The 24,549-nt window shown below is 34.6% G+C and overlaps 1 protein-coding gene across 2 annotated transcripts in view; it reads left to right on the forward strand.

Annotated features, from left to right (window-relative positions):
• Positions 1-23,432, forward strand: part of EPHA3 (EPH receptor A3) — a 229,741-nt gene extending 206,309 nt beyond the window's left edge. For both annotated transcript variants that reach the window (XM_088144517.1, XM_088144518.1), the window contains exons 12-17: positions 337-398; positions 2,404-2,613; positions 3,813-3,962; positions 6,276-6,469; positions 15,936-16,091; positions 17,655-23,432. In XM_088144517.1, coding sequence (XP_088000643.1) covers positions 337-398; positions 2,404-2,613; positions 3,813-3,962; positions 6,276-6,469; positions 15,936-16,091; positions 17,655-17,760 — 878 coding nt within the window. In that variant the 3' untranslated portion in view covers positions 17,761-23,432. The remainder of the gene's footprint in view (positions 1-336; positions 399-2,403; positions 2,614-3,812; positions 3,963-6,275; positions 6,470-15,935; positions 16,092-17,654) is intronic.
• The last annotated feature ends 1,117 nt before the right edge of the window (positions 23,433-24,549 follow it).

A 24,549-nucleotide genomic window follows, 5' to 3' on the forward strand; every position in this document is an offset into this window, starting at 1 on the left:
TAATAAAAAAGGTGGACCTTTTGTACTGAGACCTCTTCCTCAAGTTAATAACTTTACTGTTACTGTGAACACTCCATAATATAGATTTAGACAAAATATATGCATTCTAACAAGAGAAATAGAGACAGAGGTGGAGTATTGAACATGCATAAACATGCCCAAATATGTATACAAAGGCACTATATCTGACCCTTGCTGCTCAAAGCCACTTTCAGTTTTAGAATATTCTTGGAATATTATAGCATGTTTTCTGTGTTTTGTAGAACTTTTCAATTTTGACTGATTTTTCATATAATTCTCTATGCAATTAACTGCTTTCTTTAATATTTGTTTCAGGTAAACCGGTCATGATTGTTACTGAGTATATGGAAAATGGTTCTTTAGATAGCTTTCTCAGGGTAAGTGACTTGTTGACATCATCCTATAATTATGTATTATAAAGGTTCCACTATGTTTAATTAGGTTTATTCTTAACCCTGAATGATTGTGAAAAGTTATTACTTTTACTATAATAAGTGATAAAAATTGAGCATTATTTTCAGCAACAGCAATGACACAAGTAGGATCTAAGTCTATTCTTTCCCAAGCATTATTCAAGTAAGTAGGAAGAAGTAGAACAATTATTATTAATAGTAATAAACTCATGTATCTGTTGGCAGTTGTGAGATAAATGTCTTCGCCTATATCAGAGTGAACACATCATTGCAATATCCACTTCAGCAAGAGGACACTTTCAGACATTCATTCTGTTGCACATGCAGATTTCCCATTTCTGTGAACTATTCCAATGAGAAGGTCTATTTACATGTCCAACTTTTAGAATAAGAATGGCAATTCATATCCATAATTCTGTATAAGACCATTATATTTATTTCATGCAGTGTTTGATCTAATATCAGAACTGCTAAGCACTAAAACTAATTTCAAGTGGGAAAAAACCTCACTAATTTTTGCTATTTTTTTATTTCATCCTCTGAATCATACCAATAAACAAAATATTAAAACGTTTGTTGACAGTACTTTCCTTATTTGGGTGCTCTCTAGAAGGGTGGATTCCATGGATTCCAGATAGCATGGGTATTGCTAAAAATTCCTGAGGTTGGAGTCCACACATTTGCAGGATATCAAGTTTGGGGCAAACTGGTTCAGACCATATCAGCTTCCTCTTAACGTAGTCCTTTGATTTTTGTGGGATCAAATCTATTAAAATTCAGTTCAAGCAGGCTTAGGCTGATAGAAATTATCTTCATGGTTAACTATCAATATAATCATAATTTTGCTTTAAAGAATAATATCCAACCCAGCTTGAAATGAAATAGATTTTCACTAACTATACCAATTCAGTTCTTTAAAAAGTATAGCAAAGATTTTAAAAACTGATTATACTAATATTTTTTTAATTAAAATTTATTGGCAAAATGTTATACTTTTTAATCTATTTTATTTCATGTTGATCTTTATATTTACAATTTATTCTGATTATATAGCAATTGCAATTCACAAGAAGTAAGGTCAATAATTTTTTAGCTGAAATTCATATTGTTTGACATAAAATATATAGCTTGGATCATAACTTCCATTCCAGTCATAGAACAAAATCTGCATGTAAATAAATGGGAAGAATGAATGACCTGCACATGTTGGCAGTATTCACACAACATACTTAACCTAGTTACTGAAAGTGTTCATTCTATGGATTTACACAATACATTGAAGTAGCCAGATGATCTAGGCTAACCCAGCAGCTAAACCATTAAAAAAAAAAAACTTTAATGAATTTATTTATTTATATTTCAAAGTTGTCACCAACCATCTCACTGCAGAGTGACTCTGGGCGGCTTATCAGTATTAATATTAACATGTTCTACAAGCTCAGCTGCTATATCCTTAATAGAACTGCTTCAGTATGATAATAGCCATAGTATTTTGCCAGAAATAATGAATCTGTATTAATCTTATAATGTAAATAATATTGAGTCAAAGATGATGTTTAGTAGAATGTTCTACTTTGAATACATTATATATGTTTACATAAGTTTATCAAATTTCTCATGCATTCATTTAACATAGGAAATGAAAATGAAAGTTTTCACCACTCTGGGCACCCTCAGAGACATATAGTTTGGGCTTGTAAACATTATGTTATAGACTCTGTGAGTGTATGTGTGTGTGTGTGTGTGTGTGAGAGAGAGACAGAGAGAGAGACAGAGAGAGACAGAGACAGAGACAGAAAGAGAGATGAGATGAGTTGAGATGAGATTACTCATGTCTCATTTGGCAATACTTTATTGTATCAGCTTTATATTTTCAAAAAGTAAGTTACTGCTAACTTGTGTAGATTGTTTCTGGACACCAGCTTTATGTAAACTGAAGGGCTGAAATGTTGTTGTAAATTGTTTGCAGAAACACGATGCTCAATTCACAGTCATTCAGCTCGTAGGAATGCTTCGAGGCATTGCATCTGGCATGAAGTATCTGTCAGATATGGGTTATGTCCATCGTGATCTTGCTGCCCGCAACATCCTCATCAATAGTAACTTGGTATGCAAAGTCTCTGATTTTGGTCTCTCCCGTGTATTGGAAGATGATCCAGAAGCCGCCTATACAACAAGGGTGAGTTCTGTGATCTAGGGATTATGGCAATGAAGCAGAGTTACCTGAGCAACAAATAATATGGATAAACTGCATGTAGATCTTACTGTGCACACATACAACCATTTTCTTCTGACTACAATTGTTCAATATAGCATACAGTGGGTATGCTCAAGATGTTGCACTTTAATCATTCTGCTGTCTTCAGTCACAATGGTAAAGATTCACACTGAACCATGGTCTCTATTCCTTCTTTCAAATTGCATTCTTCTTTGAAGATACTTAAAGCAGAATATGTGATTCTTCCCACTCTCTCTGCTCTCAGTTTAGAATCCATGTAGTGTCAGGCAGCTTTTGAATTCTGGAGAGGATAAAACTAGCAGTCAGAGTTGACAGACAGATCAATAAGTGGTATTATGCATGTTTAACAGCACAGTTTTGTACATGTCTACTCAGCATTAAGTCCTCCTAAATTAAAAAAAGATTTATTCCTAAGTACATGCTTATAGGATTCCATTATATGTTTTATTATTGCTAATTAATTTCATATTATTTTCTCCATTCTCTTCGGGATTCCACAGAAGCCAGCTTCTAGCCAATACAATAAATATATTGGCTGGGTGACTTTCCAGTCACTCTATCTCAGCCCATGACGTCAGGCTCAGGTGACAAGCTGGCCAGTCAATTCTTGCTGCAACCAATGGATCAACCTTCAATTGATCTGAAAAAAAAGCAGACCCTGCACACTAGGAAGAAATATATATATGTGTGTGTGTGTGTGTGTGTGTGTGTGTATGTGTGTGTGTGTGTTTTCATGAAATATACAGACCCTTTCATTAAGAGGAAGAGCTCATGTAGAAATATTGTGTCCTTCTAAGCAACATTATTTTGCACTTCTTCATACAGGGACTAATCCTATACTAGGGTTAGGATGGGGGGTTGAACTGTGTGGATGTTTGGTCTGGGGAGAAGGGTATGTTTTTAAACTATGTTTTATGGATTGTTGTGAGCTGCGTAGAGTCATTGTATGAGATAGGCGGCAATATAAATCAAATAAATAAATAAATAAATCTATTTGGACAGAAATAATTTAGGAGAAAAAAAAATCACATTTCAAAATAAAGTAACATTTTGGGGTTTTGTATTTAAAAAATGTGAATATCTATCTAAAAGATACATTGTACAGATATATAAATGTAGATGATGGTTTTGCCTTATAGGGCGGCAAGATTCCAATCCGTTGGACATCTCCAGAAGCTATTGCTTACCGCAAATTTACATCAGCCAGTGATGCATGGAGCTACGGTATTGTTCTTTGGGAAGTAATGTCCTATGGAGAGAGACCCTATTGGGAGATGTCTAATCAAGATGTGAGTACATTGAATTATGTAGAAAATCAAGATTAACAACACAAAGTGGTTCCCTCTCTTTTGGGACACATGGTTATTTCACAGAGAAAAAATAAAAGTTTTAAAAATCTTTTTGCCGGAAAATACATATTTTATTAGGATTTTTTTTTTTACTTTTTTTTAAAAGCTTTTAAACAATTAATGTTACTTAAAAAATAGAAGAGGAAAAGAGATTCAAGTAAAGCATAAAATGCCAAACTGTTTTAAATTAAATTTTCAATTATTAGAGTTCCTTACTGTCTTTTTTATAATTGAATAATTCTGTGAGTATAATAGGCCAGACTGAATTGAACTTTACAGAAAGAAAGAAAAAATTGTGTATAAGAGTTTAATAATTCGAACATGTTTGGGAGCAGTAAATATATAATGTGAAGTGACTATTTGATTTGCTTAGAACTCTTATGTAAACAATGTAAATAATTGCATTTTATTTTGCAATTATGCTTCTTTGGAATATAGTATTTCTCAAATATGTAAAATGTACCATATTGTTCACTTGGTTTAACTTAATTTATTTCACATGATCCAATTACAAAATACAGTTTCTGACTAATGTTATGCATATATCACAAATAAAATGAAGTGCTTCATTCCTTAACAAACATAAGATTAAAAACAAGTGAATACATTTTATTACTTAGCTTATAAATTGTGATATAATTTTATTTTTTAAGTTTTCATTTACCAAGAATCCTGATTCCTTTACACTTATGTGAATTGGGTTCTACATTGTGTTAACTGCACTGAGCTCTACCAATATTTCTCAGCATTTTGAGAGATCAGTGTGGTTTCTAATGTCTCCCATGTGAATAGCACTTTGTATTCCTTTTTACAGCATTAACCATTGTATGATAGCTGCAAGAGTGATAACACCAGTAATGTCTAACTGAAAATCAAGTTTGAACCCAGCATATGAACCCTAATTAAATTGGTCTATAATCATTATTGTTTGTGGCTCTTAAAATCTTTCAGCAGCTGCTGATATTTTTAATATATTGTCTTGTCATAAATGCATGTGTGATTTTGTATGTATACAGTTTAATGTCAACATATCATTGCTTTGTATAATTGGATAAGTAATACAATTATTAAATTATAAATATGAGCTATCTGATTTAGAAAAAAAAATTCATAATTGTTCCACCTAAAATAAAAGATTAGGAACTAGGTGTGCACATGATGTCTTTAAAGCTGTCTGCTGCTTTTAGATCATTTCCTGAAAAAAATCTGATTGATTTGAAACCAGTAAACTGTACAACTGCAATTCGCAAATCAAAGCCTCACTATATAGTATATATAATTGTGAGAAATCTAGCAATATTGCTGCTCCATGAGGTCACAATATTTCCAGATTTAATTATATTCCTGGACTTCCAGAAATATATCTTCTCCACCTGAAATTCTGAAATAGCAAGGAGATGGATGGATGGATGGATGGATGGATGGATGGATGGAAGGATAGATGTGATGCTAAGCTACTGGCCAACAATGGATACTTTATAGCTCAATACTGCCTTTTCTGTGTGAACCAACTAATATAAATTACCTTAATGGTCTACATTTTCATATTTTTATATGAATAAAGTAATAATATAGGATTCTCCCCACATATTGTGTTTCTATGTATATATTATTGGATCTTATCTGAGGCACGATTTTGAGGTAAATTAAGATTCTGTAAGATTTAAATATTAGAGGGAGGATTAGAGGTCATTGTATCTTTGGCTATGCTCAGTCATTGGCTAATCCAGTTAAAGATGGAGAATTGTCCTCCATCTGAAGCCCTGGAGATCCATTGCTAGTCATTGTAAATAATGCTAAACTATGGACTGGTATAAAGCAATTTTCTAAGTTCATATGATCTCAAATAGCAATTCCTATAAGACTATTGAAGGAGGTGGGGATGAATGTACAGCAGTGATCCAGATGTTTTCTCTTTGGAGTAATTAAGCTAGCATTGTAGGAAATGTATTAAATTGAGTTGTATTTGGTCTAATCAGATTTAAACATTAGACAAGATTGAGTGTCACTTTCTTCAAAGATATGTAATTATCCTATGCTTTTTCTGTCATGTTCTGTACCTCTGTTTTGTCAAGTGGCTTATTCTGGAGATGAAAAAGAATAGGCATGATTCAGAATAGTTAGGAATAAAATACATCTGTTTAATTACTAAGCCTCCACGATGGATTATGTAATGCATATCATTTTCAGAACCAAAGAAGGAAAAGTTAACTGAATGTCCTTTAGATTCTACAATCTCTCTTCCTTGTACAGGTAATTAAAGCAGTGGAGGAAGGATACCGCTTGCCACCACCCATGGACTGCCCAGCTGCCTTGTATCAGATGATGCTGGACTGTTGGCAAAAAGACAGAAACAACAGACCAAAGTTTGAACAGATTGTCAGCATCTTGGACAAGCTGATCCGTAATCCCAGCAGTTTAAAAATTATCACCAATGCAGCTGCAAGGTGACACAATTTATACAGTCTATAACTTGCTCACTGAACATTAATATGTGGCAAAATAAATACTTGCTGTGATTTGATGAAAAATTAGTTATGGAAACAGAAGCTACAGATATCCCAGTTTAATAGAAAGCTCAGGGCATTCTTCAGGCTTGATTTAGAAATATAAGTAATATCGGAACAGCAGACCTTGCAAATGGGAGGTCATGCTGAACTAGTATTGAAATCACATAAGCCGAGTTGATTCTGATTATCTCTCCTTTCAAAGTTGTATGTTTGTGTCTGTGTCTGTGTGTTTCCTAGCAATATAAGCTTGAGAATATATCATAAATGCTAACTAAAATTTCAGGACCTGTATAGCCTAGGTAGGTTGAGAAAAGTGGAATTTAAACAGAATGTGCATTGGGTCATTCTTGTTGATACAGTGGTACCTCGGGATACGAACGCCTCTACTAACGAACTTTTCAGTTTACGACCAGCTCCGGCCGCAAAAATTTACCTCGATGTGCGAACTCCGCCTCGGGGTATGGCCATTTTTCCGCCCTGACACGTGGTCCACGGCCATTTTCCCACCCCTGACATGTGGTCCACGGCCGTTTTCCCGCCGCGCTACGCCGCGCCCGGCCATTTTACCACCACGCTGCGCCCGGCCATTTTCCCACTGCGCCGCGCCACGCTGCACCCGGCCGTTCTACTGCCGCGCTGCGCCCGGCCGTTTTCCCGCTGGCCGTGCCACGCCCGGCCGTTTTCCCACCACGCCACGCGGTGCCCGGCCGTTTTCCCGCCCCTGACACGTGGTCCGCGGATGCCAGAACGGATTAACGGTAATTACATTGAACCTTATGGGAAAATTTGCTTCAGGGTGCGACCAAATTCGGAGGATGGAACGGATTAACCAGATTTACACTGAACCCTATGGGGAAATTTGCATCGGATTACGACCAACTCGGGATATGCCCAGAGTCACAGAACGGATTACGTTCGTATCCCGAGGTACCACTGTATCTAAAAGAAACACCATTCAACTGCTGAGGCCAAATCCTTCTCACACTAACAATGTATTTATGTATTAGAAGAACACTAATAAGGGGAAAAAATCTCACAGCATAGAGAATTCCACATCACTGGCTGGCATATCAGAATCATCTTTCACAATTCCTTTTACTACTTTGAAAATACTTTTTTCCAGTAGTTCCATGTGCTGTGTTAAATAATTTTAAGAGTCTTTCTAACTGTAGCAATTGGTTTGATTTCCAGCATCAGTGCTGGAATTTTTTCCCCATATAAATAGACTTCTTATTTTTGAATGCAATGAAAAACCATGGTGCAATCTTTGAAGTTTTGTTAGTTTAGTTTTTGTCTATGCCAGAGAATAGAATAATAACCATAATTCATTTGATTTTTTTCATTTTTTGGTAGTTCTAAATATCTGCAATTCTACATGTAGGAAGCTTGGGGGTTTTTTAAGAGCAGGTTTAAAGTTCTTTCAGTTTGATCCCCTTTTTTTCTAGTCCTACTTAAGATTTTTCAGATCCTGGTGCATTGCTTTACAATTGTGAATATTAGATTTGATTATAGAGCACCAATAATAAAATTGAAAGAAGCCAATATATTTATTTTAGGAATTTGTATTCTTTTGGTATGGGAATGAAGTTTTGAACACAGAGGTAGACAACTTGTACATTAGATATCGTTATCCACTCCCAATCCTAAAGCCCCACAAGTTAGTATCAATAACAGTAACAATCAGCAGTGTCAATAAAATTTGACTGCAAGCTTGCTAAGAACTATCTAATTATTCACTTTAAAAATGAGAAAGTAAAATAGGTGTTTTTTGTTTGTTTATATGCTTTTATTACTCATTAGAAAAAAGAAAAAAAGTACAGTTATCCTGCTGGCTAAAGTGCAGGAAAACAGGATAGAAATCCAGATGGATGTCTGATAGCATATCTCAGAAAGAAGCTCCTTGTACGCTCAAGGGAGCGTAGCAGTCCCAGCACTAGCATACTCTCCAGGAATGCTCAATTCCCAAGACCAGGAGGATTCTGGACTGTAGGGTCCATTCCTTTTATTAACATTATTATTTACCATCATTATACCGTCAACTACCTAAACCTCTTGGCAGTTTACAGTAAAAACTCATAAAACTAAGAATATTTTTAAAATGAATATTAAACTTATCAGCATTTTAAAATTGTGCAAAGAGTTGTTCTTTGAAGGCCTTTTGTTTAAATTAAGTTTAGCTTCTCAACACTACAGATAGTGTATTTGAAAGAACAGAGCAATTTCAAAGAACCTATAGAAGAACCTCTTCAAATTGTGATAATTCCAGTCTAAGCTCTAATGGTCAAACTGCACCTGGAATATTTGGTTGCCATAATACAAGAAAGATGCTGATAAACTAGAAAGAGTACAAAGATAGTGAGGGTCCTGGAGCAAAATCCTCTGGAGAATAGTGAAACAAACTGGGTAAAGAAGATGAGCCTAAGAGGAGACATGATAGCGGCCTTCCAAAACTTAAGGGCTATCACAAGAAAGAGAGTGTAGATTTATTCTTCATGGCACCTACAGTAGAAGAAGAACCAGTTGGTGGAAACTGTACAGTGGGAAGTCCAGATGTGAAATAAGGAGGAATTTCCTGACTGTGAGAGCTATTAAGCAGTGGGACAGCCTGCCTCCTGGAGCCACAGGTGTTCCATCACTGGAGGTACTCAGGCAAAGTGGGACAGTTAAAGAGACATATGCCTGGAATGATATGAGGTTTCTGTTATGGGGAAGGGGTAGAACTGAAAACCTCCAAGACCCCTAGTAACCTTACAATTCTATGATTGCCACAGTGAGCAAAGAGAGAAATATTATATGAGGTATTCTCTGAGATAACATGAATCCAAGCTAGACAGGGCTTTAGACAGGGCTTTATGTGACATAGTAGGCTACTGTATCCATTAGCTGTAGCTACATGCAGCCTATAAAGCATCTCTGGCAGGATGACCCAGTCTCCTTCTTTATGAGGGAAAGGTGGAGATGTCTCTGCAGTGCTCTCCTTCAACAAATACCTGTGGAGTATATGCAAGGATTAGCATGATTAAAGAGCACTTTACAGCTGATTAACTATGCAGAGAACAAAAATTCAAACTGCAAGACATGATTCTTCTTTATACAGTATATAAAGTTGCAGTTTATATTTTAAGCCATGGTTCCAAACAAAGGGAATTTAGGGACAAGAATGGCTATATAAAATTAGTAGGGGAAGCAGAAGTTGTATATTTTTAACAAAGTTGCAACACTGAAAATTAATTGTAAGATGATTAACATTGCTGCTCAAAATTGGCAATATTAGTAACAGCCCAAGGCAATTGGGGCTATATGATCTGCCCACCTCTGGCTTAGTATGATATATGAACTAGCATTAATATAGATCCAGTCTTCCAACTCACAACCAAGAATATAATGTTGAAAGAGATCCCTAACTCCATTCACAGAATAACTTTTTTTTTCTCTTATGAAGTAGGCAAGTGCACAAATTCTTTCATTATTATTTTTTTTAATTTTAGTGATTCTAACTCCGAAATTTGCTACAATTAAAGTCTTTCATTTAACTGGAGAAAAAAGCATAGCTTCCCTACCCACTCCCCAAAAGCCCATTTTCTTAAAAAGTTAAATTGATTGATAATATCATTCTGAATTCTGAAAATTCAGAACCAACAAAATGTGAAAAACCCAACGAGTAATTGTTTATTTATCCATAAGGGTTCAGATAGAGTAAATCAAATTCATTACTAAACAAATGAACAAACAGAGGAAATGAAAACCTGAAGCATCTTTACTCAAGAATCTAGTAATCAAGGGAAGAGGAATTCATCACAAGACTATGGCTGCTTAAAGTTGCTCAAATCTGGTTAGAGTAAGCTTCAGGTTGTCATTTCATTAAAAGGCAACAAAGTATGGTTAATCTTAATTGTATTTAACAAGCCAATTTCACAGCATGGCTTCTGAAAGAAGCTTATATCAACAAAAGCTTCTAGTCTTCTCAGAGTTGTGTGGTATGGCTTTAAAAGGGGATTAGATAAAATCATGGAAGATAGGGCTATCTGTTATGTCCTGTCTCAGCATGGCTGGTTGGTTAAGTATTAAAGTACCTAATAATGTCATAAACACAGGCCACAATATCTCACAGACAACATAAAGCAGAGTCTCAAGCTAGGCCAATATTTACACACACAGAGTTCACTTGAAGGTTGAACTATCTAATAGGGTCCATTATCCAAAGTTGAGGTCTAGGGTTAAGAGTCAGAACCACAACAGAGTCAGTAGAAAGGACAAGGTTAAAGTCTGATATATAAATATGTCATTTTTAGTGCTAGCTATTCCAAACTATGTACTTATAAAGCTAACCATTAAGTCATTCACAAAAATCACAAGGTCATTACAAGGTCATTACCTTTGACTAAACCTTTTCTCATGAGAAGACCTGTGCTGTAGTCATGTGTTACATTATTGGGCTTAATGCTGGACTTGCTTGTGTTCCCTAGGATTTATGGTTATTTAGCCTTTTTTATTTAAAAAATAATGTACAGTAGTTAAGGATCATGTCTGTCTGTCCATCTGCCACCTGTTCATTAGCAAGATATATCTCCAAATACCAAACAGAATCGTAATGGGTTGTGAGTATAACCTTGAAGAATATGAGGAAGACCAAGGTAATGGTCAGATAAGACAAATCTGAGTCCAAAGCAGGAATGGATTTTGAGAAAACATCTCAGACTTGACCCTCCCTAATTGTCTTTAGGATAAAGGCAGGGGGTGGGGAGGCACATTTAGGGTTGCAAGATTCTGTTACTGCAACCCTATAATAAAAGTAGTTTTAGTATTCATAACTTTTGTGTTCAAGTCTGCTCTACTTTGAAGGACTGACAAGAATGGGACCAAATTTGGTGTGGTGGAAAAAGCTGGCAAATTAAAGATCAGGTTTGAAAATGGATGTGATTTAGTTGGGGACTGCATAGACAAAAAAAATCTCTAGTGTATTCCTATAGGAAAGGCAGGTAGGCAGTTACTGTCTCTGATCACTACTTTAAGCAATTGGAAATAATTCTAGAAGCCATGATATATATGATTTCCATACCTTATTTGAACTCCACTCTGACAATCAACTTCTGGAAAAAAGAAGGGAATGCCCAAATTCTGTCTGAAATGTCTATTTCCATGTTGTAGTGAGAATCTGTGGGGATCCAAGATTAACTGTTGCTCATTTTTGTCAGGATAAGACATGGTTCATACAGAAATCAATGCAAACACACACTTTAAATATAATTTAAATCCACTTTATTCTCAGAACAGCTCTCTCTGAATCCATTTTAATGTGTGCTATACTGCTTGTTGCAACTTCTACCATAATATTTTGCATACAACTTTAAGGATTTTTTTTTTAATTTAAAAGTAAACTGGATTGTATTTTATGGGGAAGAGTGTAGGGTTTTTATATTTATTTTAATTATGAAGTGGCTGAGGACTATGTGTAAGTGTATTGTCTGTCCTCATATAATCATCTCTCCAGGAGTCTTCCACCCCACCAGTATTGCACAATTCACAAAGCAACTCCTCCTATTGGACTGTTTCGGTTTGGAAAGAAGGAACAAGCAGGAAGGCTGCAAAGTGGTAGAGAAATATAACACTGCTAGCAGTACCCTGTTGTATCAAAACAATAAAGTAAATTAAGAACTCTTTCAGATGAAGAAAAAGTGTTTTGGATTATTTTCCTGGACCACCATGACCATGATTGCTCTTTAGGATGGCAGTATAGTAGAGGAAAACTGTCCATCAAGTAAATAAAAATAAACCCAGAAGCCCCTCCAGTACCTAGTCCAGTATCTGTCATGGCCCCCACCATCTGGAACAGCATCCCCCCAGAGTTATGGATGGCACCCACTTTCCTGGAGTTTTGGAAAAGCCTTAAGACCTGGCTTTGTTGACAAACCTGTGATTTATGAGGTTCTTATGCATAGGTTGGCCCCCTGTTGTATTTTTACACTCTTTATTGTTCTAGTTGAGCTGCCTATTTATGTGGGTGTTAACCTTTTAAATTGTTTTTACTGTTTTTCTGGATTTTGTAAGCTGCCCAAAGTCTTCTGGAGTGGGTGTACATAACAAATCAAATTAAATTGCATTACATTTTATTAGTAGCATAATGCTGCCTCTCCAACACAAGCAAGGCTTAATGGTAGTGGTTACAGATAGAGATATCTCTTTCTCACTGAGCAGCTGATGCATTCAGAACAGTGATTTATATCAGTGGGAGGCAGAGCTTCATTACTATTTATATGTTTATTTCAAGACATGATATGGTACAACAGAAAATTCTTTGCAATGTGGCAACATCGATCTTAATGACAGCAAACCAGGGCTCTCCTGCAGAAGAACAAGGTTAATTCCAGCTGTTAACACAATAGGTCAGTGCATAAAAGCCAGTTGCAAAAGACTGGTGGTAGAACATATATTCTGGAATCTCAGTGTTGAGTAGGCTGCTGTCCTTTTATTTATGAGCACCATATGCAGCATACTATGCTTAGTGCCCTGTTGAATAGCAATGAGAAAAAAATCTTTATAGGTGTGCACCACCATAGAGAGAACAGTTTAAAAATGTAGTAAGTGGGAGAGAAGAAAGGCAGAAATAGAGTGGGAGAAATAAGTTGAGCGAAGTTCATTCACTTCCAGTAAGCAAACATGTAATTTCCATGATTTCTTTTTAATGGCTGCAGTCTGACGCTAGTAGGACCTGATTTATGAAAAGCTGTGAAAGATCAGGTGGAACCCTGCAGGACATCATTTACAGCTGCACACATTGCAGTCTATCTAATTTGTCCAGTAAAAGTGTGAGCTTATGGTGCATATCACCCAGCCCATAAATTTCATGTTTAGACCTGTTGTCTAGGGGCTGGATCAGAGAGGGGGGCTAGAAGTTAGTGAATGCAGATGCTCTGAAAGCTTTGCATTCCCTTGGTGCTCATGAGTAGACATCACAGACTGTTCACAGCAAGAAACAAATTCCTGTTCATTGATAAACTGTCCAGATGTCCTCTCCAAGGAGGAAAGTAGCATTTTGGCTTTGTTGCAACATCCTACAAGGAGGAAAATGATGTTTTACAATCCTGTTTATTGTGATTATTTGAATTAAAATTAGTTATTATTTTAGTCTTAATTATATCAGTAAACATAAAAGTTTTATTTAGTTTGTGCACATTGTTATTATCTTGCTGTCCTGTTCTTTCTCAGGTTTATTCTTTTTTTTTAGCTGCTTAAATCGATGCATCTTTTATTTGAAATAAAAGGAGCAAGATAGGTTAACCATAACTTCTCAGGCTTTATGTACACCTTGGCCTTCTGAAAATTTCTCAGGAAAACTGTAAATTAAAAGTGTCATTTTCATGAGACAAACAGGAGTTAGCTAGTTGCTTTTGGTATAGTTAATGTGAAATTTCTTTGTTACTTGTTTTTGAAATGGTAATTTAGGAAAAATGGCAGAAATCCAGAGATACATGTGAATAAGTGGTCATGAAGAATTGCATATCCACTGAAAGCTTTCTTTAGCCTCCGCTACTTAATAGTCACAAGCCATTTAAAACTCTAAACATCAGCTTATATTAAAAGAGATGCCTATTAGGAACTGACCTAAATGGGCACATTCTGGTTTTTACTGCAGAGGTTGATACAATTCTATAGGTTGTTCTATTAATGGTATTCTCAGAATAGTGGTTTCCATATTTATGTAATAATAATAATGATAAACACATTCATAATGTTTATAATAACCTGCAAATACCCAACAGGTTTCCATACCTTAGAGAGAAAGAGAAACATAGAATATACTGATAATTGTGTAATACTGTACATGCAATCTTTCATGTGCCACCCAATACTTTTTAATAGCTTTGTAACTTTCTGTGTGAAGAGACAAGGGGGAATTCAGTAAGAGAAATTATGGCATTTGGACATGGCCAGCCCATTATTAGATGGAATGAGGCTGGTAGGTTCAGGTGCCAGGTGGCTGGGAAATGGTGGTAGGTTTTGAAGAAAAAAGCTGCATGAGTCACTCTGCTTGCCTTTTCACCCCTAAGTTAGGCAGATTCCCTCAGGTGATACACTGGATGCTGCCGGTATAGAAGTAAGATTCAGTTTACTGTTCAGTCAGCATCTGGATGTGGAATGCAGAAGGCATAATCTTGTCCTTTACCTTCTCTAGTAATATGCTGTTGGCAGCCGTGTTCATGGATCATTTCCTCTAGTAGTGGCAGTCGAACAAGTGCTGGTTGGGTGGCAGAAATTCATATTAGAGTCAACAGTTTTGACACAAGGTTATTGTATGCCTCACAGCTTCTGCCGTAAAAGGAAAGGACAGAGAATTAAAAAGAAAACAGAGACTGACTCTATGTCTTCCTTCAGCAATATCATTGCTGAAAATTCACTCACATTGGATTTCTTTCATTCATGTGCTGTTGTTGTTGTTTAGGAAAAGATATTGAGCAGAATTTTGAGCAAAGTCAACTAGAAACTTCAAGAGTTTTTATCAAATGCCACAGCTGGGGAAAAGTCTGAGGCAGGAGGCATTATGATAGAGAAAAATGATCCCATTTGTCATACATAAAACAGATCTTATTATGTTTTGATGCAAGATGATTAAGAAATCTCATTAAAGCACAGAGCTTCTCATTAACTTTTCCTTTTTTATCTAATCTTTTTTAGAAAAAAATGCACAAATATAGCCACAGATCAGCTTATAGCTCATAAATGTTTTGGACGCAGGTTCCAGAGATCTTTCCCAAATTGTAAATTTCGTAAATTTTAAGGAAAAAGGAGGAAATTATTAAATATAGAAGGAGGAAATTTTTACATACAATATTTTAATAAATATAAACATGAAATTAAATTTCACTTTTGTATAGGAAGCCAAATATGGGCCTCAGGAATAATTATTCATCCTTTGCTTGAAATGTTAACCAAGAGAATATCTTTGTAAATTGTCTCCATGCCCCCTCTTGTTATCTTCTGATAGGACATGGCTTTCAGCAGGTTCGTGTGAGCAATAGGACAGGCCATCTGTAAGATACCAGGGCCAAAGTCTTACAAGGCTTTATAGGTGTTAATCAATACCTTGAATTGAATATAGAAACAAGCTGGTAACAAGTGTAGCTCCTATAGCAATGGTGTAATGAGACAATACCATGACTGCACAGCAAGCACTTTGGCTGCAACATTTTGACCAGCTGAAATTTGTCTGTTCAGAAGAATTAGAAACCTCTGACTTTTTGCATTGAACCAATAAAAAACTGAATATCTTTTACCTTGCCACCTGTGTGCATTTTACAATGTATTAACACAAATAGATCACCTGCTGGGACTGACGTTAAATTTAGTTTGAAGCTGAATCTTGGCATATTTCTGCTGTCTTACTATTATCTTCATTTTATTCCAGGCCATCAAATCTCCTACTGGACCAAAGTAGCATTGAAATTTCACCCTTCCGCTCAACAGGTGACTGGCTCAATGGTATTCGGATAGGGCAATGCAAAGACATATTCACAGGAGTGGAATACAGTTCATGTGATACAATAGCCAAGATTTCCTCAGAGTAAGTTTTATTAAAGATATTTTATTACATATTTTTGCATTTCTCATGCAATTTCCCAAATTAAGACTGCAATCTCATGGTCCTTAGGAGGGTATCCCAGAAGTCTACATTTTATAGACATTCAGGGCTGAAGTCTGATTTTGGAAATGGAGATAGGATCTCAGTGGAAAATAATCTTTGGAGATCCTATGACATCCTTACATCTCAAAATAAAGGGAAAACAGTGTGGGAGGATCTGAAAGATATTCCCTCTGTGGGCTAGTAGAAGCTATACATTGTCACCAAGGACTTCGGCAAGATCTATATTGGTTCTTCATCCCCAGTTATTCTTCCCCCAAACCCTTCAAATCAGTTAAATGGACAGTGGGCCTCCTGGTTAATTGGAGGTTGAAACCAAGATCTCCCAAGCTTTAGTGGCTGAAAAATCTACAGGCTGCTAATAACCATTGGAGTTGTATATTTGTGGTGACAGGAGTCTTATAATTCCATGCAGTGAAACTTGTAATTATTTTAAGGTGTGGATTTGATGTGTTAGGGATTTTAAATGTGTTTTTAAATATGACACTTTATATTTTCAATATCTTTTTCCAATATTGCTTTGTTCACTTCGATATCTTGTCTGTGTATTTTATTATAGCACCAAAGCACATCTCACATTTCTAATTTAGAGTACATAGTCATCCAGAGGATTAAGGTATTAGCATATCTGAAACCTAGTATCAATGGATTAATTCATTCACTTTCATCAAACATCCAGAGGCCAATAGTTATCAGCAAGGCTTATGCTATAGAATCCACATAATAACAGAACTCATACTAGACAGCCACTGACTTCCAGGACAGCTGCCATCCATGTCTAACTCATACTTTTTGGCCATAACAGTCAACTCATCCAAGATCTGAAAGTTCTTTACAGATGTTATAGTTTCTACAGCTCTCAAGGCATTTATGTTGTTTAGGATTGGAGAGGTTTATTTAGGGTGTCAAGACCAACCTCTTGATGAGTTTAGGAATCCAATTTAAAGCATCCCTCATAGTCAGCTGTCCAGCATCTGCTTGAACACATCTACTGCAGGAGAATTTGTCACCTGTCTGGGTAATTGATTCCATTGCTGAATTGCTTTACCTGTAATTCTTTTATTTTTTTTTTAATAATATTCAGCTGGAGACTCCCGTCTTATATCTTGGATCCATTGTCCCATATCCTGGACTTTGAAACAATGGAAGCAGGTCTTGATCTTTTTCTAGATGACATTCTTTTAGATATTTGAAGAGTCATATCATATTTGCCCTCAATCTTCTAAAGGCTATATGTGCCCAATTCCATTTATACTAACAAAGAAGGAGGACTGTTTTCTTAGCACTTAGAAATGCCCATAATGGCTTCTTTCCTCTCCTTCCCAAATTTCAGCTCAATATTCAGCAGTATCAAAGAAAGGTAATCTCAATTTACACTGTGGATTTTTTTAAAAAAATGTGAATCATTGCCTCTTATTTAAATTTAAAAAAAACAAAAACAAAAAAACTTATGAGAGCTTTATTTTTCTGGTTATTATTTTTCAGTGACATGAAAAAAGTTGGTGTGACGATTGTCGGGCCACAGAAAAAACTTATTAGCAGTATTAAATCTCTGGAAATGCATACAAAGAATGGCCCTGTTCCTGTGTAAACTACCAAATGCTGGCACTTGGGACCCATCTGCAGAAAGTGAGAAAAAATTACTGAAAATGTCCTGGTAATGCATGGAAAATTATGAGACTTAAAAGGCACTGTTGCAACAAAGTGGGGCAATTTGCAACAAATGTGAAATTTCAAGCCCATTAAGAGACTCATAAAGTTGAGTTCAATTGCCTTAAAATAGGAATGAAAAACTTATTTTCTATCTCTTATCCTTGAAGGAGGGGTACTTCCCTATAGTAATAATGAACTGCTCAAACATAAAATGCATTTGAAAGAAAGAAAGTGTTTAAAAAATTATTTCCTTCCATGTAACCTTAAGCCATTCAAATGTTAATGGACTGAATATCATAAAAGGCAAAAGAAACAGTGGATGTAATGCTGTGGTTGGAATGATTGTCAGCAGCATTAAACAGTATTTTTTTAATATGAGGAGAGGATAGGCACCTAGCATTTTATTTCTTTAAAATAATTCCTGTAAGCATATTTGAGGATAATACCTCAGACTTGTCTAGCCATACCTACAATGATATCCTTGCAATATTCTGTTTTTGACTGTGGATGATAAACCTGAATGACAATTGGGTGAAAATGAAGGCAATACTTCACAGATATTTGTCCTGGGTGTGTTCTTTAAAAAAGAAAACTTTATATATATATATAAAATGCATATTTATTTCCTTTAAAAACGTTCCTCTTGTTTATATTTATATAGGTTTTGACTGGGATTAATGACTGCCAAATGCCAAATTTCTTCAAACTTTGGCTGTCAACAATATTTGAGGGGGGGGAAAATCAGTAAAACTCATGTGATTTTATTCCTAATAAAAAGACCCCACTACAAAGGAGCTGATGTGCATACAAGAGTGCTACAAACATACACTTCCTCCTATACAAATGTGAAGAATTTCATGCACAACATTTTCAATGGAGAACCATATAACAATCTTATTTCACATGGGGAATATTCTTGGGGAACTACTTAATTGCATGTACTTAAACATTGCAGTATTCAGATAGTTTTGGAGTGTATCAAATGTTTAACTAACTGATGGGTTACTTGGTAGTAGAATTCTTTGCTTATGTTGCCCTAGGATTAAAAGAAAAAAGAAAAACTCTTAGGTGCTTCCAGAAAAGGATGTTCTTGTGTAGAAAAGGGTCCAAACAACATTGTCTTCCATTTGTTAGCTTCTTGTGTTAATCAGTACTTCTTTCATTTTCTTGCTCAATGGAATATATACATACCTACATACATACATACATATATACATACACACACACACAGACACACAGACACATCCCTACCATGTATTTTTATTAGTAACACTAGAAGCTATCTGTTGGAAAGCATTATTTCTTCACTCTGAATAACTGGTTACGATATATATAAAGTAATGATGTTATTACAAGATAGCATATGGATATGGATATGGATATGGATATGAAATCTTCTTTAAACAAGCTCCAGTCCTATTCATATGTCCTTTTTCTCTATTTGGCCTTCTTTGAAGATCATTTTTCATAGTAAATAGCAATGATTATTTTAAGGTAATCCAACATTTGCAGAAACTATGACATCTAAAGTAGTATATAATCATATTTGAAAATGGATAAAGTAACATTGCAAAATATTGACTATACATGGAACTTCTTTGCTCATCTCTGTATTTCACTATCCCTCCAGTATGATTTCATATTTTATGATATTTTGCTGGCATAGAGAAGTACACAACTTCTTAAATATTTTGAATGGATATAAAAGTTCTGAAAGGGCTTGGATTGGATTAAATTAATATTTTCATACTAATAGTGACATCTTCCTTCTCTTAAAAATCAATCTAAATGCCTTAATGCAAATATTAAAGCCAGTAGGAAATAAAGTAAAAGAAAAATAATAGAACTGATTTGCTCAATGTGGAAAAATGGTCCTAGAGACAATTTTCAGTTCCTATAAAAGAAAAAAAAACTCATTATCAAAATTTCAAATTAAATTTAAGTTCTAGTTTTTCTTAATTTTATCACAGTGTCTAGTAATACCAGGGAACATTATTTTGAGTATGCTAATTACTTGGAATGGGTATCATTGTTTGTTCAGGAGAATTGCTTCTTTTTCCCCCAGGAGGGTTTTTAAACAGCTCTTAGGCTTCTCTTTCTTACAATTTTGTATGCCGGAATGGCATTCTATAGCCCCAATCCCATGTACATATGTAAACTTAGCAGTGTAAAATTTTTAACTGTGGAGTAGAGGAAATAGAATTTTTGTGGCCATCTTCCTGTACAGAATCTGCCTTTGATTATTTACATCAAAAAAGCAACACAGTCATTACAAATAATATGTACCATATAATTGATTTTGTATCCTAAAAATATTGTTTTATGTGTATTATTTATTTCTGTTAACATATAACATAGTCTTTGCTGATACTTTAGAATCCAATAACTCAAGATGTATAGATGTGATTGGAACTCACAGATCTGCATTTACTTTTAACATTTATTTCAACGCATTACTTACTCAGTTAGTATATTATGCTGTGCAATTATAGATGGCCTGTTACTAATGTAAAATGATTTGTAGTGGAAACATTTATATTTTTATAATAAACATAATGAAAGTATTTTTTACATATTGGAATGCAGAGGTGATTACTTTAAAACTTGTTCAAGTTTTTAAGGTTTTGCATTAAATCTGCAGCATCTGCTTAACTAAATTTCTGATTTAGGTTTGGTTTCATTACATTAGCTGATAATATTAAAACAACTTTATCATAAGGTTAAGATTTCTGAACGTTTTTACTTGATCTCAAATTTTCATATCCAGAAAGGTGTTCCGTTGGCAATTCCCAGGGAGAGACGGCTATTTTGTAAATCATTCTTGCTGCTAGAGTAGGGCCAGATGGCTACAGCTTTAAGAGTACCAATCACATTTAGAGAAATTAAATCAGAATCAACCTTTGTTCCTGTTAAAATGTTTCAGCTCTTACACTCTCGAAGCACATTACTGGCACTGTTTCTTCTAAAGAGATGGACCAAAGAAGGAATCATACAGGGATAGAAATACGAACATGTCACTCCTAACTGTAAAACTAAGATTTAATGGTGTCTTCAGATAAGCAATGTTATACAAAGATATATATATTAAGCAAAGGAAATTAAAGCATGAGATATGACATTAGAAAATAACAGTATATCTTTTTTTGCACTCTTTTCACCATACCTTTCCATACCTTACAGCCCCTCCTTCCCAAGGTTTTCTCCAACTAGATTGTAATTTTCATATGAAGATGGAGACTTTATCATTGGCTTATGTTTTGACTTCTATTTCTTTATGAAATTCCAATAAATTTGTTCAAAAAACACTAAAGGCACAAATTACTATTCCATTCCTTTTATACTAAGCAAAGGCTTAGTTCAAAAATTGAGATGTTTGTTTCACCATTAAAGGTAACAAGACCTATTTGGAACATTAAGGAAGTTAAAATTAGATCCTTGTTCACATGAAATATTGACCTTTAGGGATAATCCTAATGAAAATCTCAGGTAATTTTTTTTTTTCCTGGAATACTTGGGCAGGAAATGGTACTAAAACCCTAGATTTGCTGTTTCTCAGTCTTTCAAAATATCTGATGTTTTGCAAGAATTTGGGCTGCTTAAATTGTTGAAAGAAAATATAGTCAGTTCAACTTTTTTTTTACTTCACCATTCACAATGAACTCCTAAAATCCTTGCAATACTTTTTTTTATTATTTATTGATAAGTGATTTGAGGATTCTAAACCTAAACCAGCTGAAAACTATTATCAAGATACCTATTTGGTGATCTTCTAGAACTTGGAATATCTACTTTAAGAAATTAATTTTCATGTGTTTGATGGGAATGTTAAATAAGTTACCTATGATTTAAGATGATCTCAAAACATTATTTTTCATGTTTACTAGAAACTTCAGCAGATGTTCTAAAATGATTACAGCTTCTTTATGCTGTAAATATAGTATACTTGAAGAAACATTGATACGATTTGAGCCTGTTCTCTGGTTTTCTTGTTTTAGTTTAACATTCATATATTTTAGTTTACTGTTCATTTGATCTTGGGTGGAGAAATAAGGTATAAATATGTTAATATGTTGATTTATATACAAAATTTTGGAAATTATCAGTGGATAAACCACTTAGGATTTATCAAGTATGGAACATAGCTAGATTTTTTTTTTTTTGCATTATTAAAAAAACACCACTATTCCAAACTTATAATTCTGCATTGAAGATATATTGACTCTGTATCTTTGAACTGGCTGTTTATTGATATAATAGAAAGACTGACCAATGCTATTATATTTGATCAACATTAAATTCATAGTTTAAAATGTGAGTTTCCTATATATGTGCAATAAATTGCATATAGTTATTACTTATTTAATATATTGTATATACCTAATGTTCTAAATATTTTTTTATATTCAATTTTGTTCTTTCTTTTCATGTTCTGTTTCTTCATATATGCCATTTTTGATATTGTTGTAGCTTTTTTATTTTAGGTATACTGTTAGGAATACGTTAAAATAAGCACTTTCTATACATTTCTAACCTTACATACTTCCTTGCTTCCATCATAGTCATAGATTACTTCATTCTTTCCATTTGCTTCTATAAATGTCGTACTGCTCTCTTGTTGAGGATTTTACTAACTCCATGCAACCGCTAGTCTCTCAATCCTCCCTTTTCACTCAGTTGATTCATTTTTTCTTCATACATTGTTTTGAAATTCATCCTCATTAATCTTCTCTGTATAACCAAACCACTTCAATGTATGTCTTTCATAATGGTCATTCCCTTTTGCATTAAATCTACAATACATCCATTCATCATCCATTCATATTTCACCATGCCACTTCTTATTTTACCACACATACTTCTTACATGCCCCATCAGCTTATCTGTATGTTTCTCCTTATATATAAAAACAAACGTGTATGTATACATGGTAATTTTAATTTCTTTCAGTAAACTTCCATTCCTCATAATTGATCACATACCACCTCCAAACTTCCACCAGTATTTGAATGTCTTAACATTTCTTCATCCATTTCTACATCTTTAGGAAATAGTCTGCCTAAGGTGTACAGATTTATCTACTTGCTATAGTTTTTCATTATTACATATATCTTGCAATTGTTCAATTTATTTTCTCTGTCAAATACAACTACATTGATTAATTTTCAGTTGTTGCTTCATACAATCTAACATTTGCTGTAAATCGTTCAGGTTTTCAGCCAACAAGATGGCATTGTCTGCACAAAAAGGTATACCCTGCAATGGCATATTTGTTACAAGCACCGTAATAACAGAGCAAACAGATCTTTTGGGGATTATTTATGTGCAGCACTGAATTGATACTATCCAGCTGAAGGGTCAGGACCCATGCAGAGTTCATGTTTAAACTTACAAATGTTTTCTATAGCCTATATTTTATCTTGACTTAAATGAATAAAAATGGCAGAGAAGGATGGCCGTAGCTTCCTTTTTTATATTTTATTTTATTTTAGAACAATACAATTCTCCTGTATAACCAAGGAAACAGTCTAGCAATTCTGTGATGACCATCCTGTCTTCATTTATTTAACTGAATTGCCAGTTGAGGTGAAAGGTAAACAGCACATTTCTGTGAAGTGCATTGCTTTTTCTCTGCTAAAGCATTCATGTAGTTTTCAACTACTGCTTAGTTGAACTCTATAGTTCCTATAGAGGCCATTATGAAAATATGGCCAAAACAGCAGAGTGAAGCATCTCTTCCCAGTTAAATGTATCTATTTTCTTTTGTTCTGAGTAACAGTTTAGAAATCACTGATTTGGATCACATGTAAAAGTAAGCCAAGGTAATTTGCTAGTTTGTCCAAGTTACTTTTTTAGTTGAAAAATATTAGGCTTTCTTTGAAAAAGCTAAGATTCCCAAATACTGTAAAAACCATATAGGTCAAGGTGTATTTATTGTATTTTTCTCACTAATCACCAAGCCTTCCTCAGCTGCAAAAGCAGAATTGTAACATTCATTTTCCTTTCAATGTTCATAACAGGATGGAAGATTTATTTTCTATTCCTTGCCTTCCTAAAGGATAATTTAGAACACCAAACCATGGAACTGTGTTTTATATATTAAGCACTGTCTTGTGATCATATGTGGCTCATTTTTAAAAAAATATGCAACATTAACAGAATAGAGGAGTTAATCCAGATAGGAACTTCAGCCTTTATAATGGGTCTGCCTGTAACAAGAAATATACAAATCAGATCCAATCTAATTTATTAAATTGATTCAGTTCAGAAAATCAGTTTGGTTTGATTCACATTCATTGTTACAGTTCAATACAGGAAGTAAAATCAAATTGAATTGATTAGGATCAATTCTATTTTCTGATTTGATTTGGAAAATTGATTTTCTTGTGCATATACAATAGAGAATTTTAGTGCCCAGATGAAATATAAAATCAATCCAATTGAATAAATTGCATTGTGTTGACCTATTTGATTCAATTCAATATGACAAAGCTTTCCACAGCTTTCCTCTTAAGACTTTTCATCTGCTGTTTCATCTGCTGTGTTTCAGAGCCATTTTCCCTATCTTTCTATTCAAATTTATGAGATAAACTGTTATAAAATATGAATAATTGCAAAGACTGTAGCCCTTGTGATAGAATGGCAAGAGGTATCAGCAGGTGCCAATTCCCTTGACAATGGATCTGTCTGAATTATTTGCTAGCTCAGTCATATTTAAAGGTGTCGTGGC

This window comes from Python bivittatus, unplaced genomic scaffold, assembly GCF_059951505.1.
Source record: "Python bivittatus isolate LINGU-HERP-01145 unplaced genomic scaffold, Pbiv_v1 ctg000350_np1212, whole genome shotgun sequence".
In the NCBI taxonomy this organism is placed as follows: Eukaryota; Metazoa; Chordata; class Lepidosauria; order Squamata; family Pythonidae; genus Python; species Python bivittatus.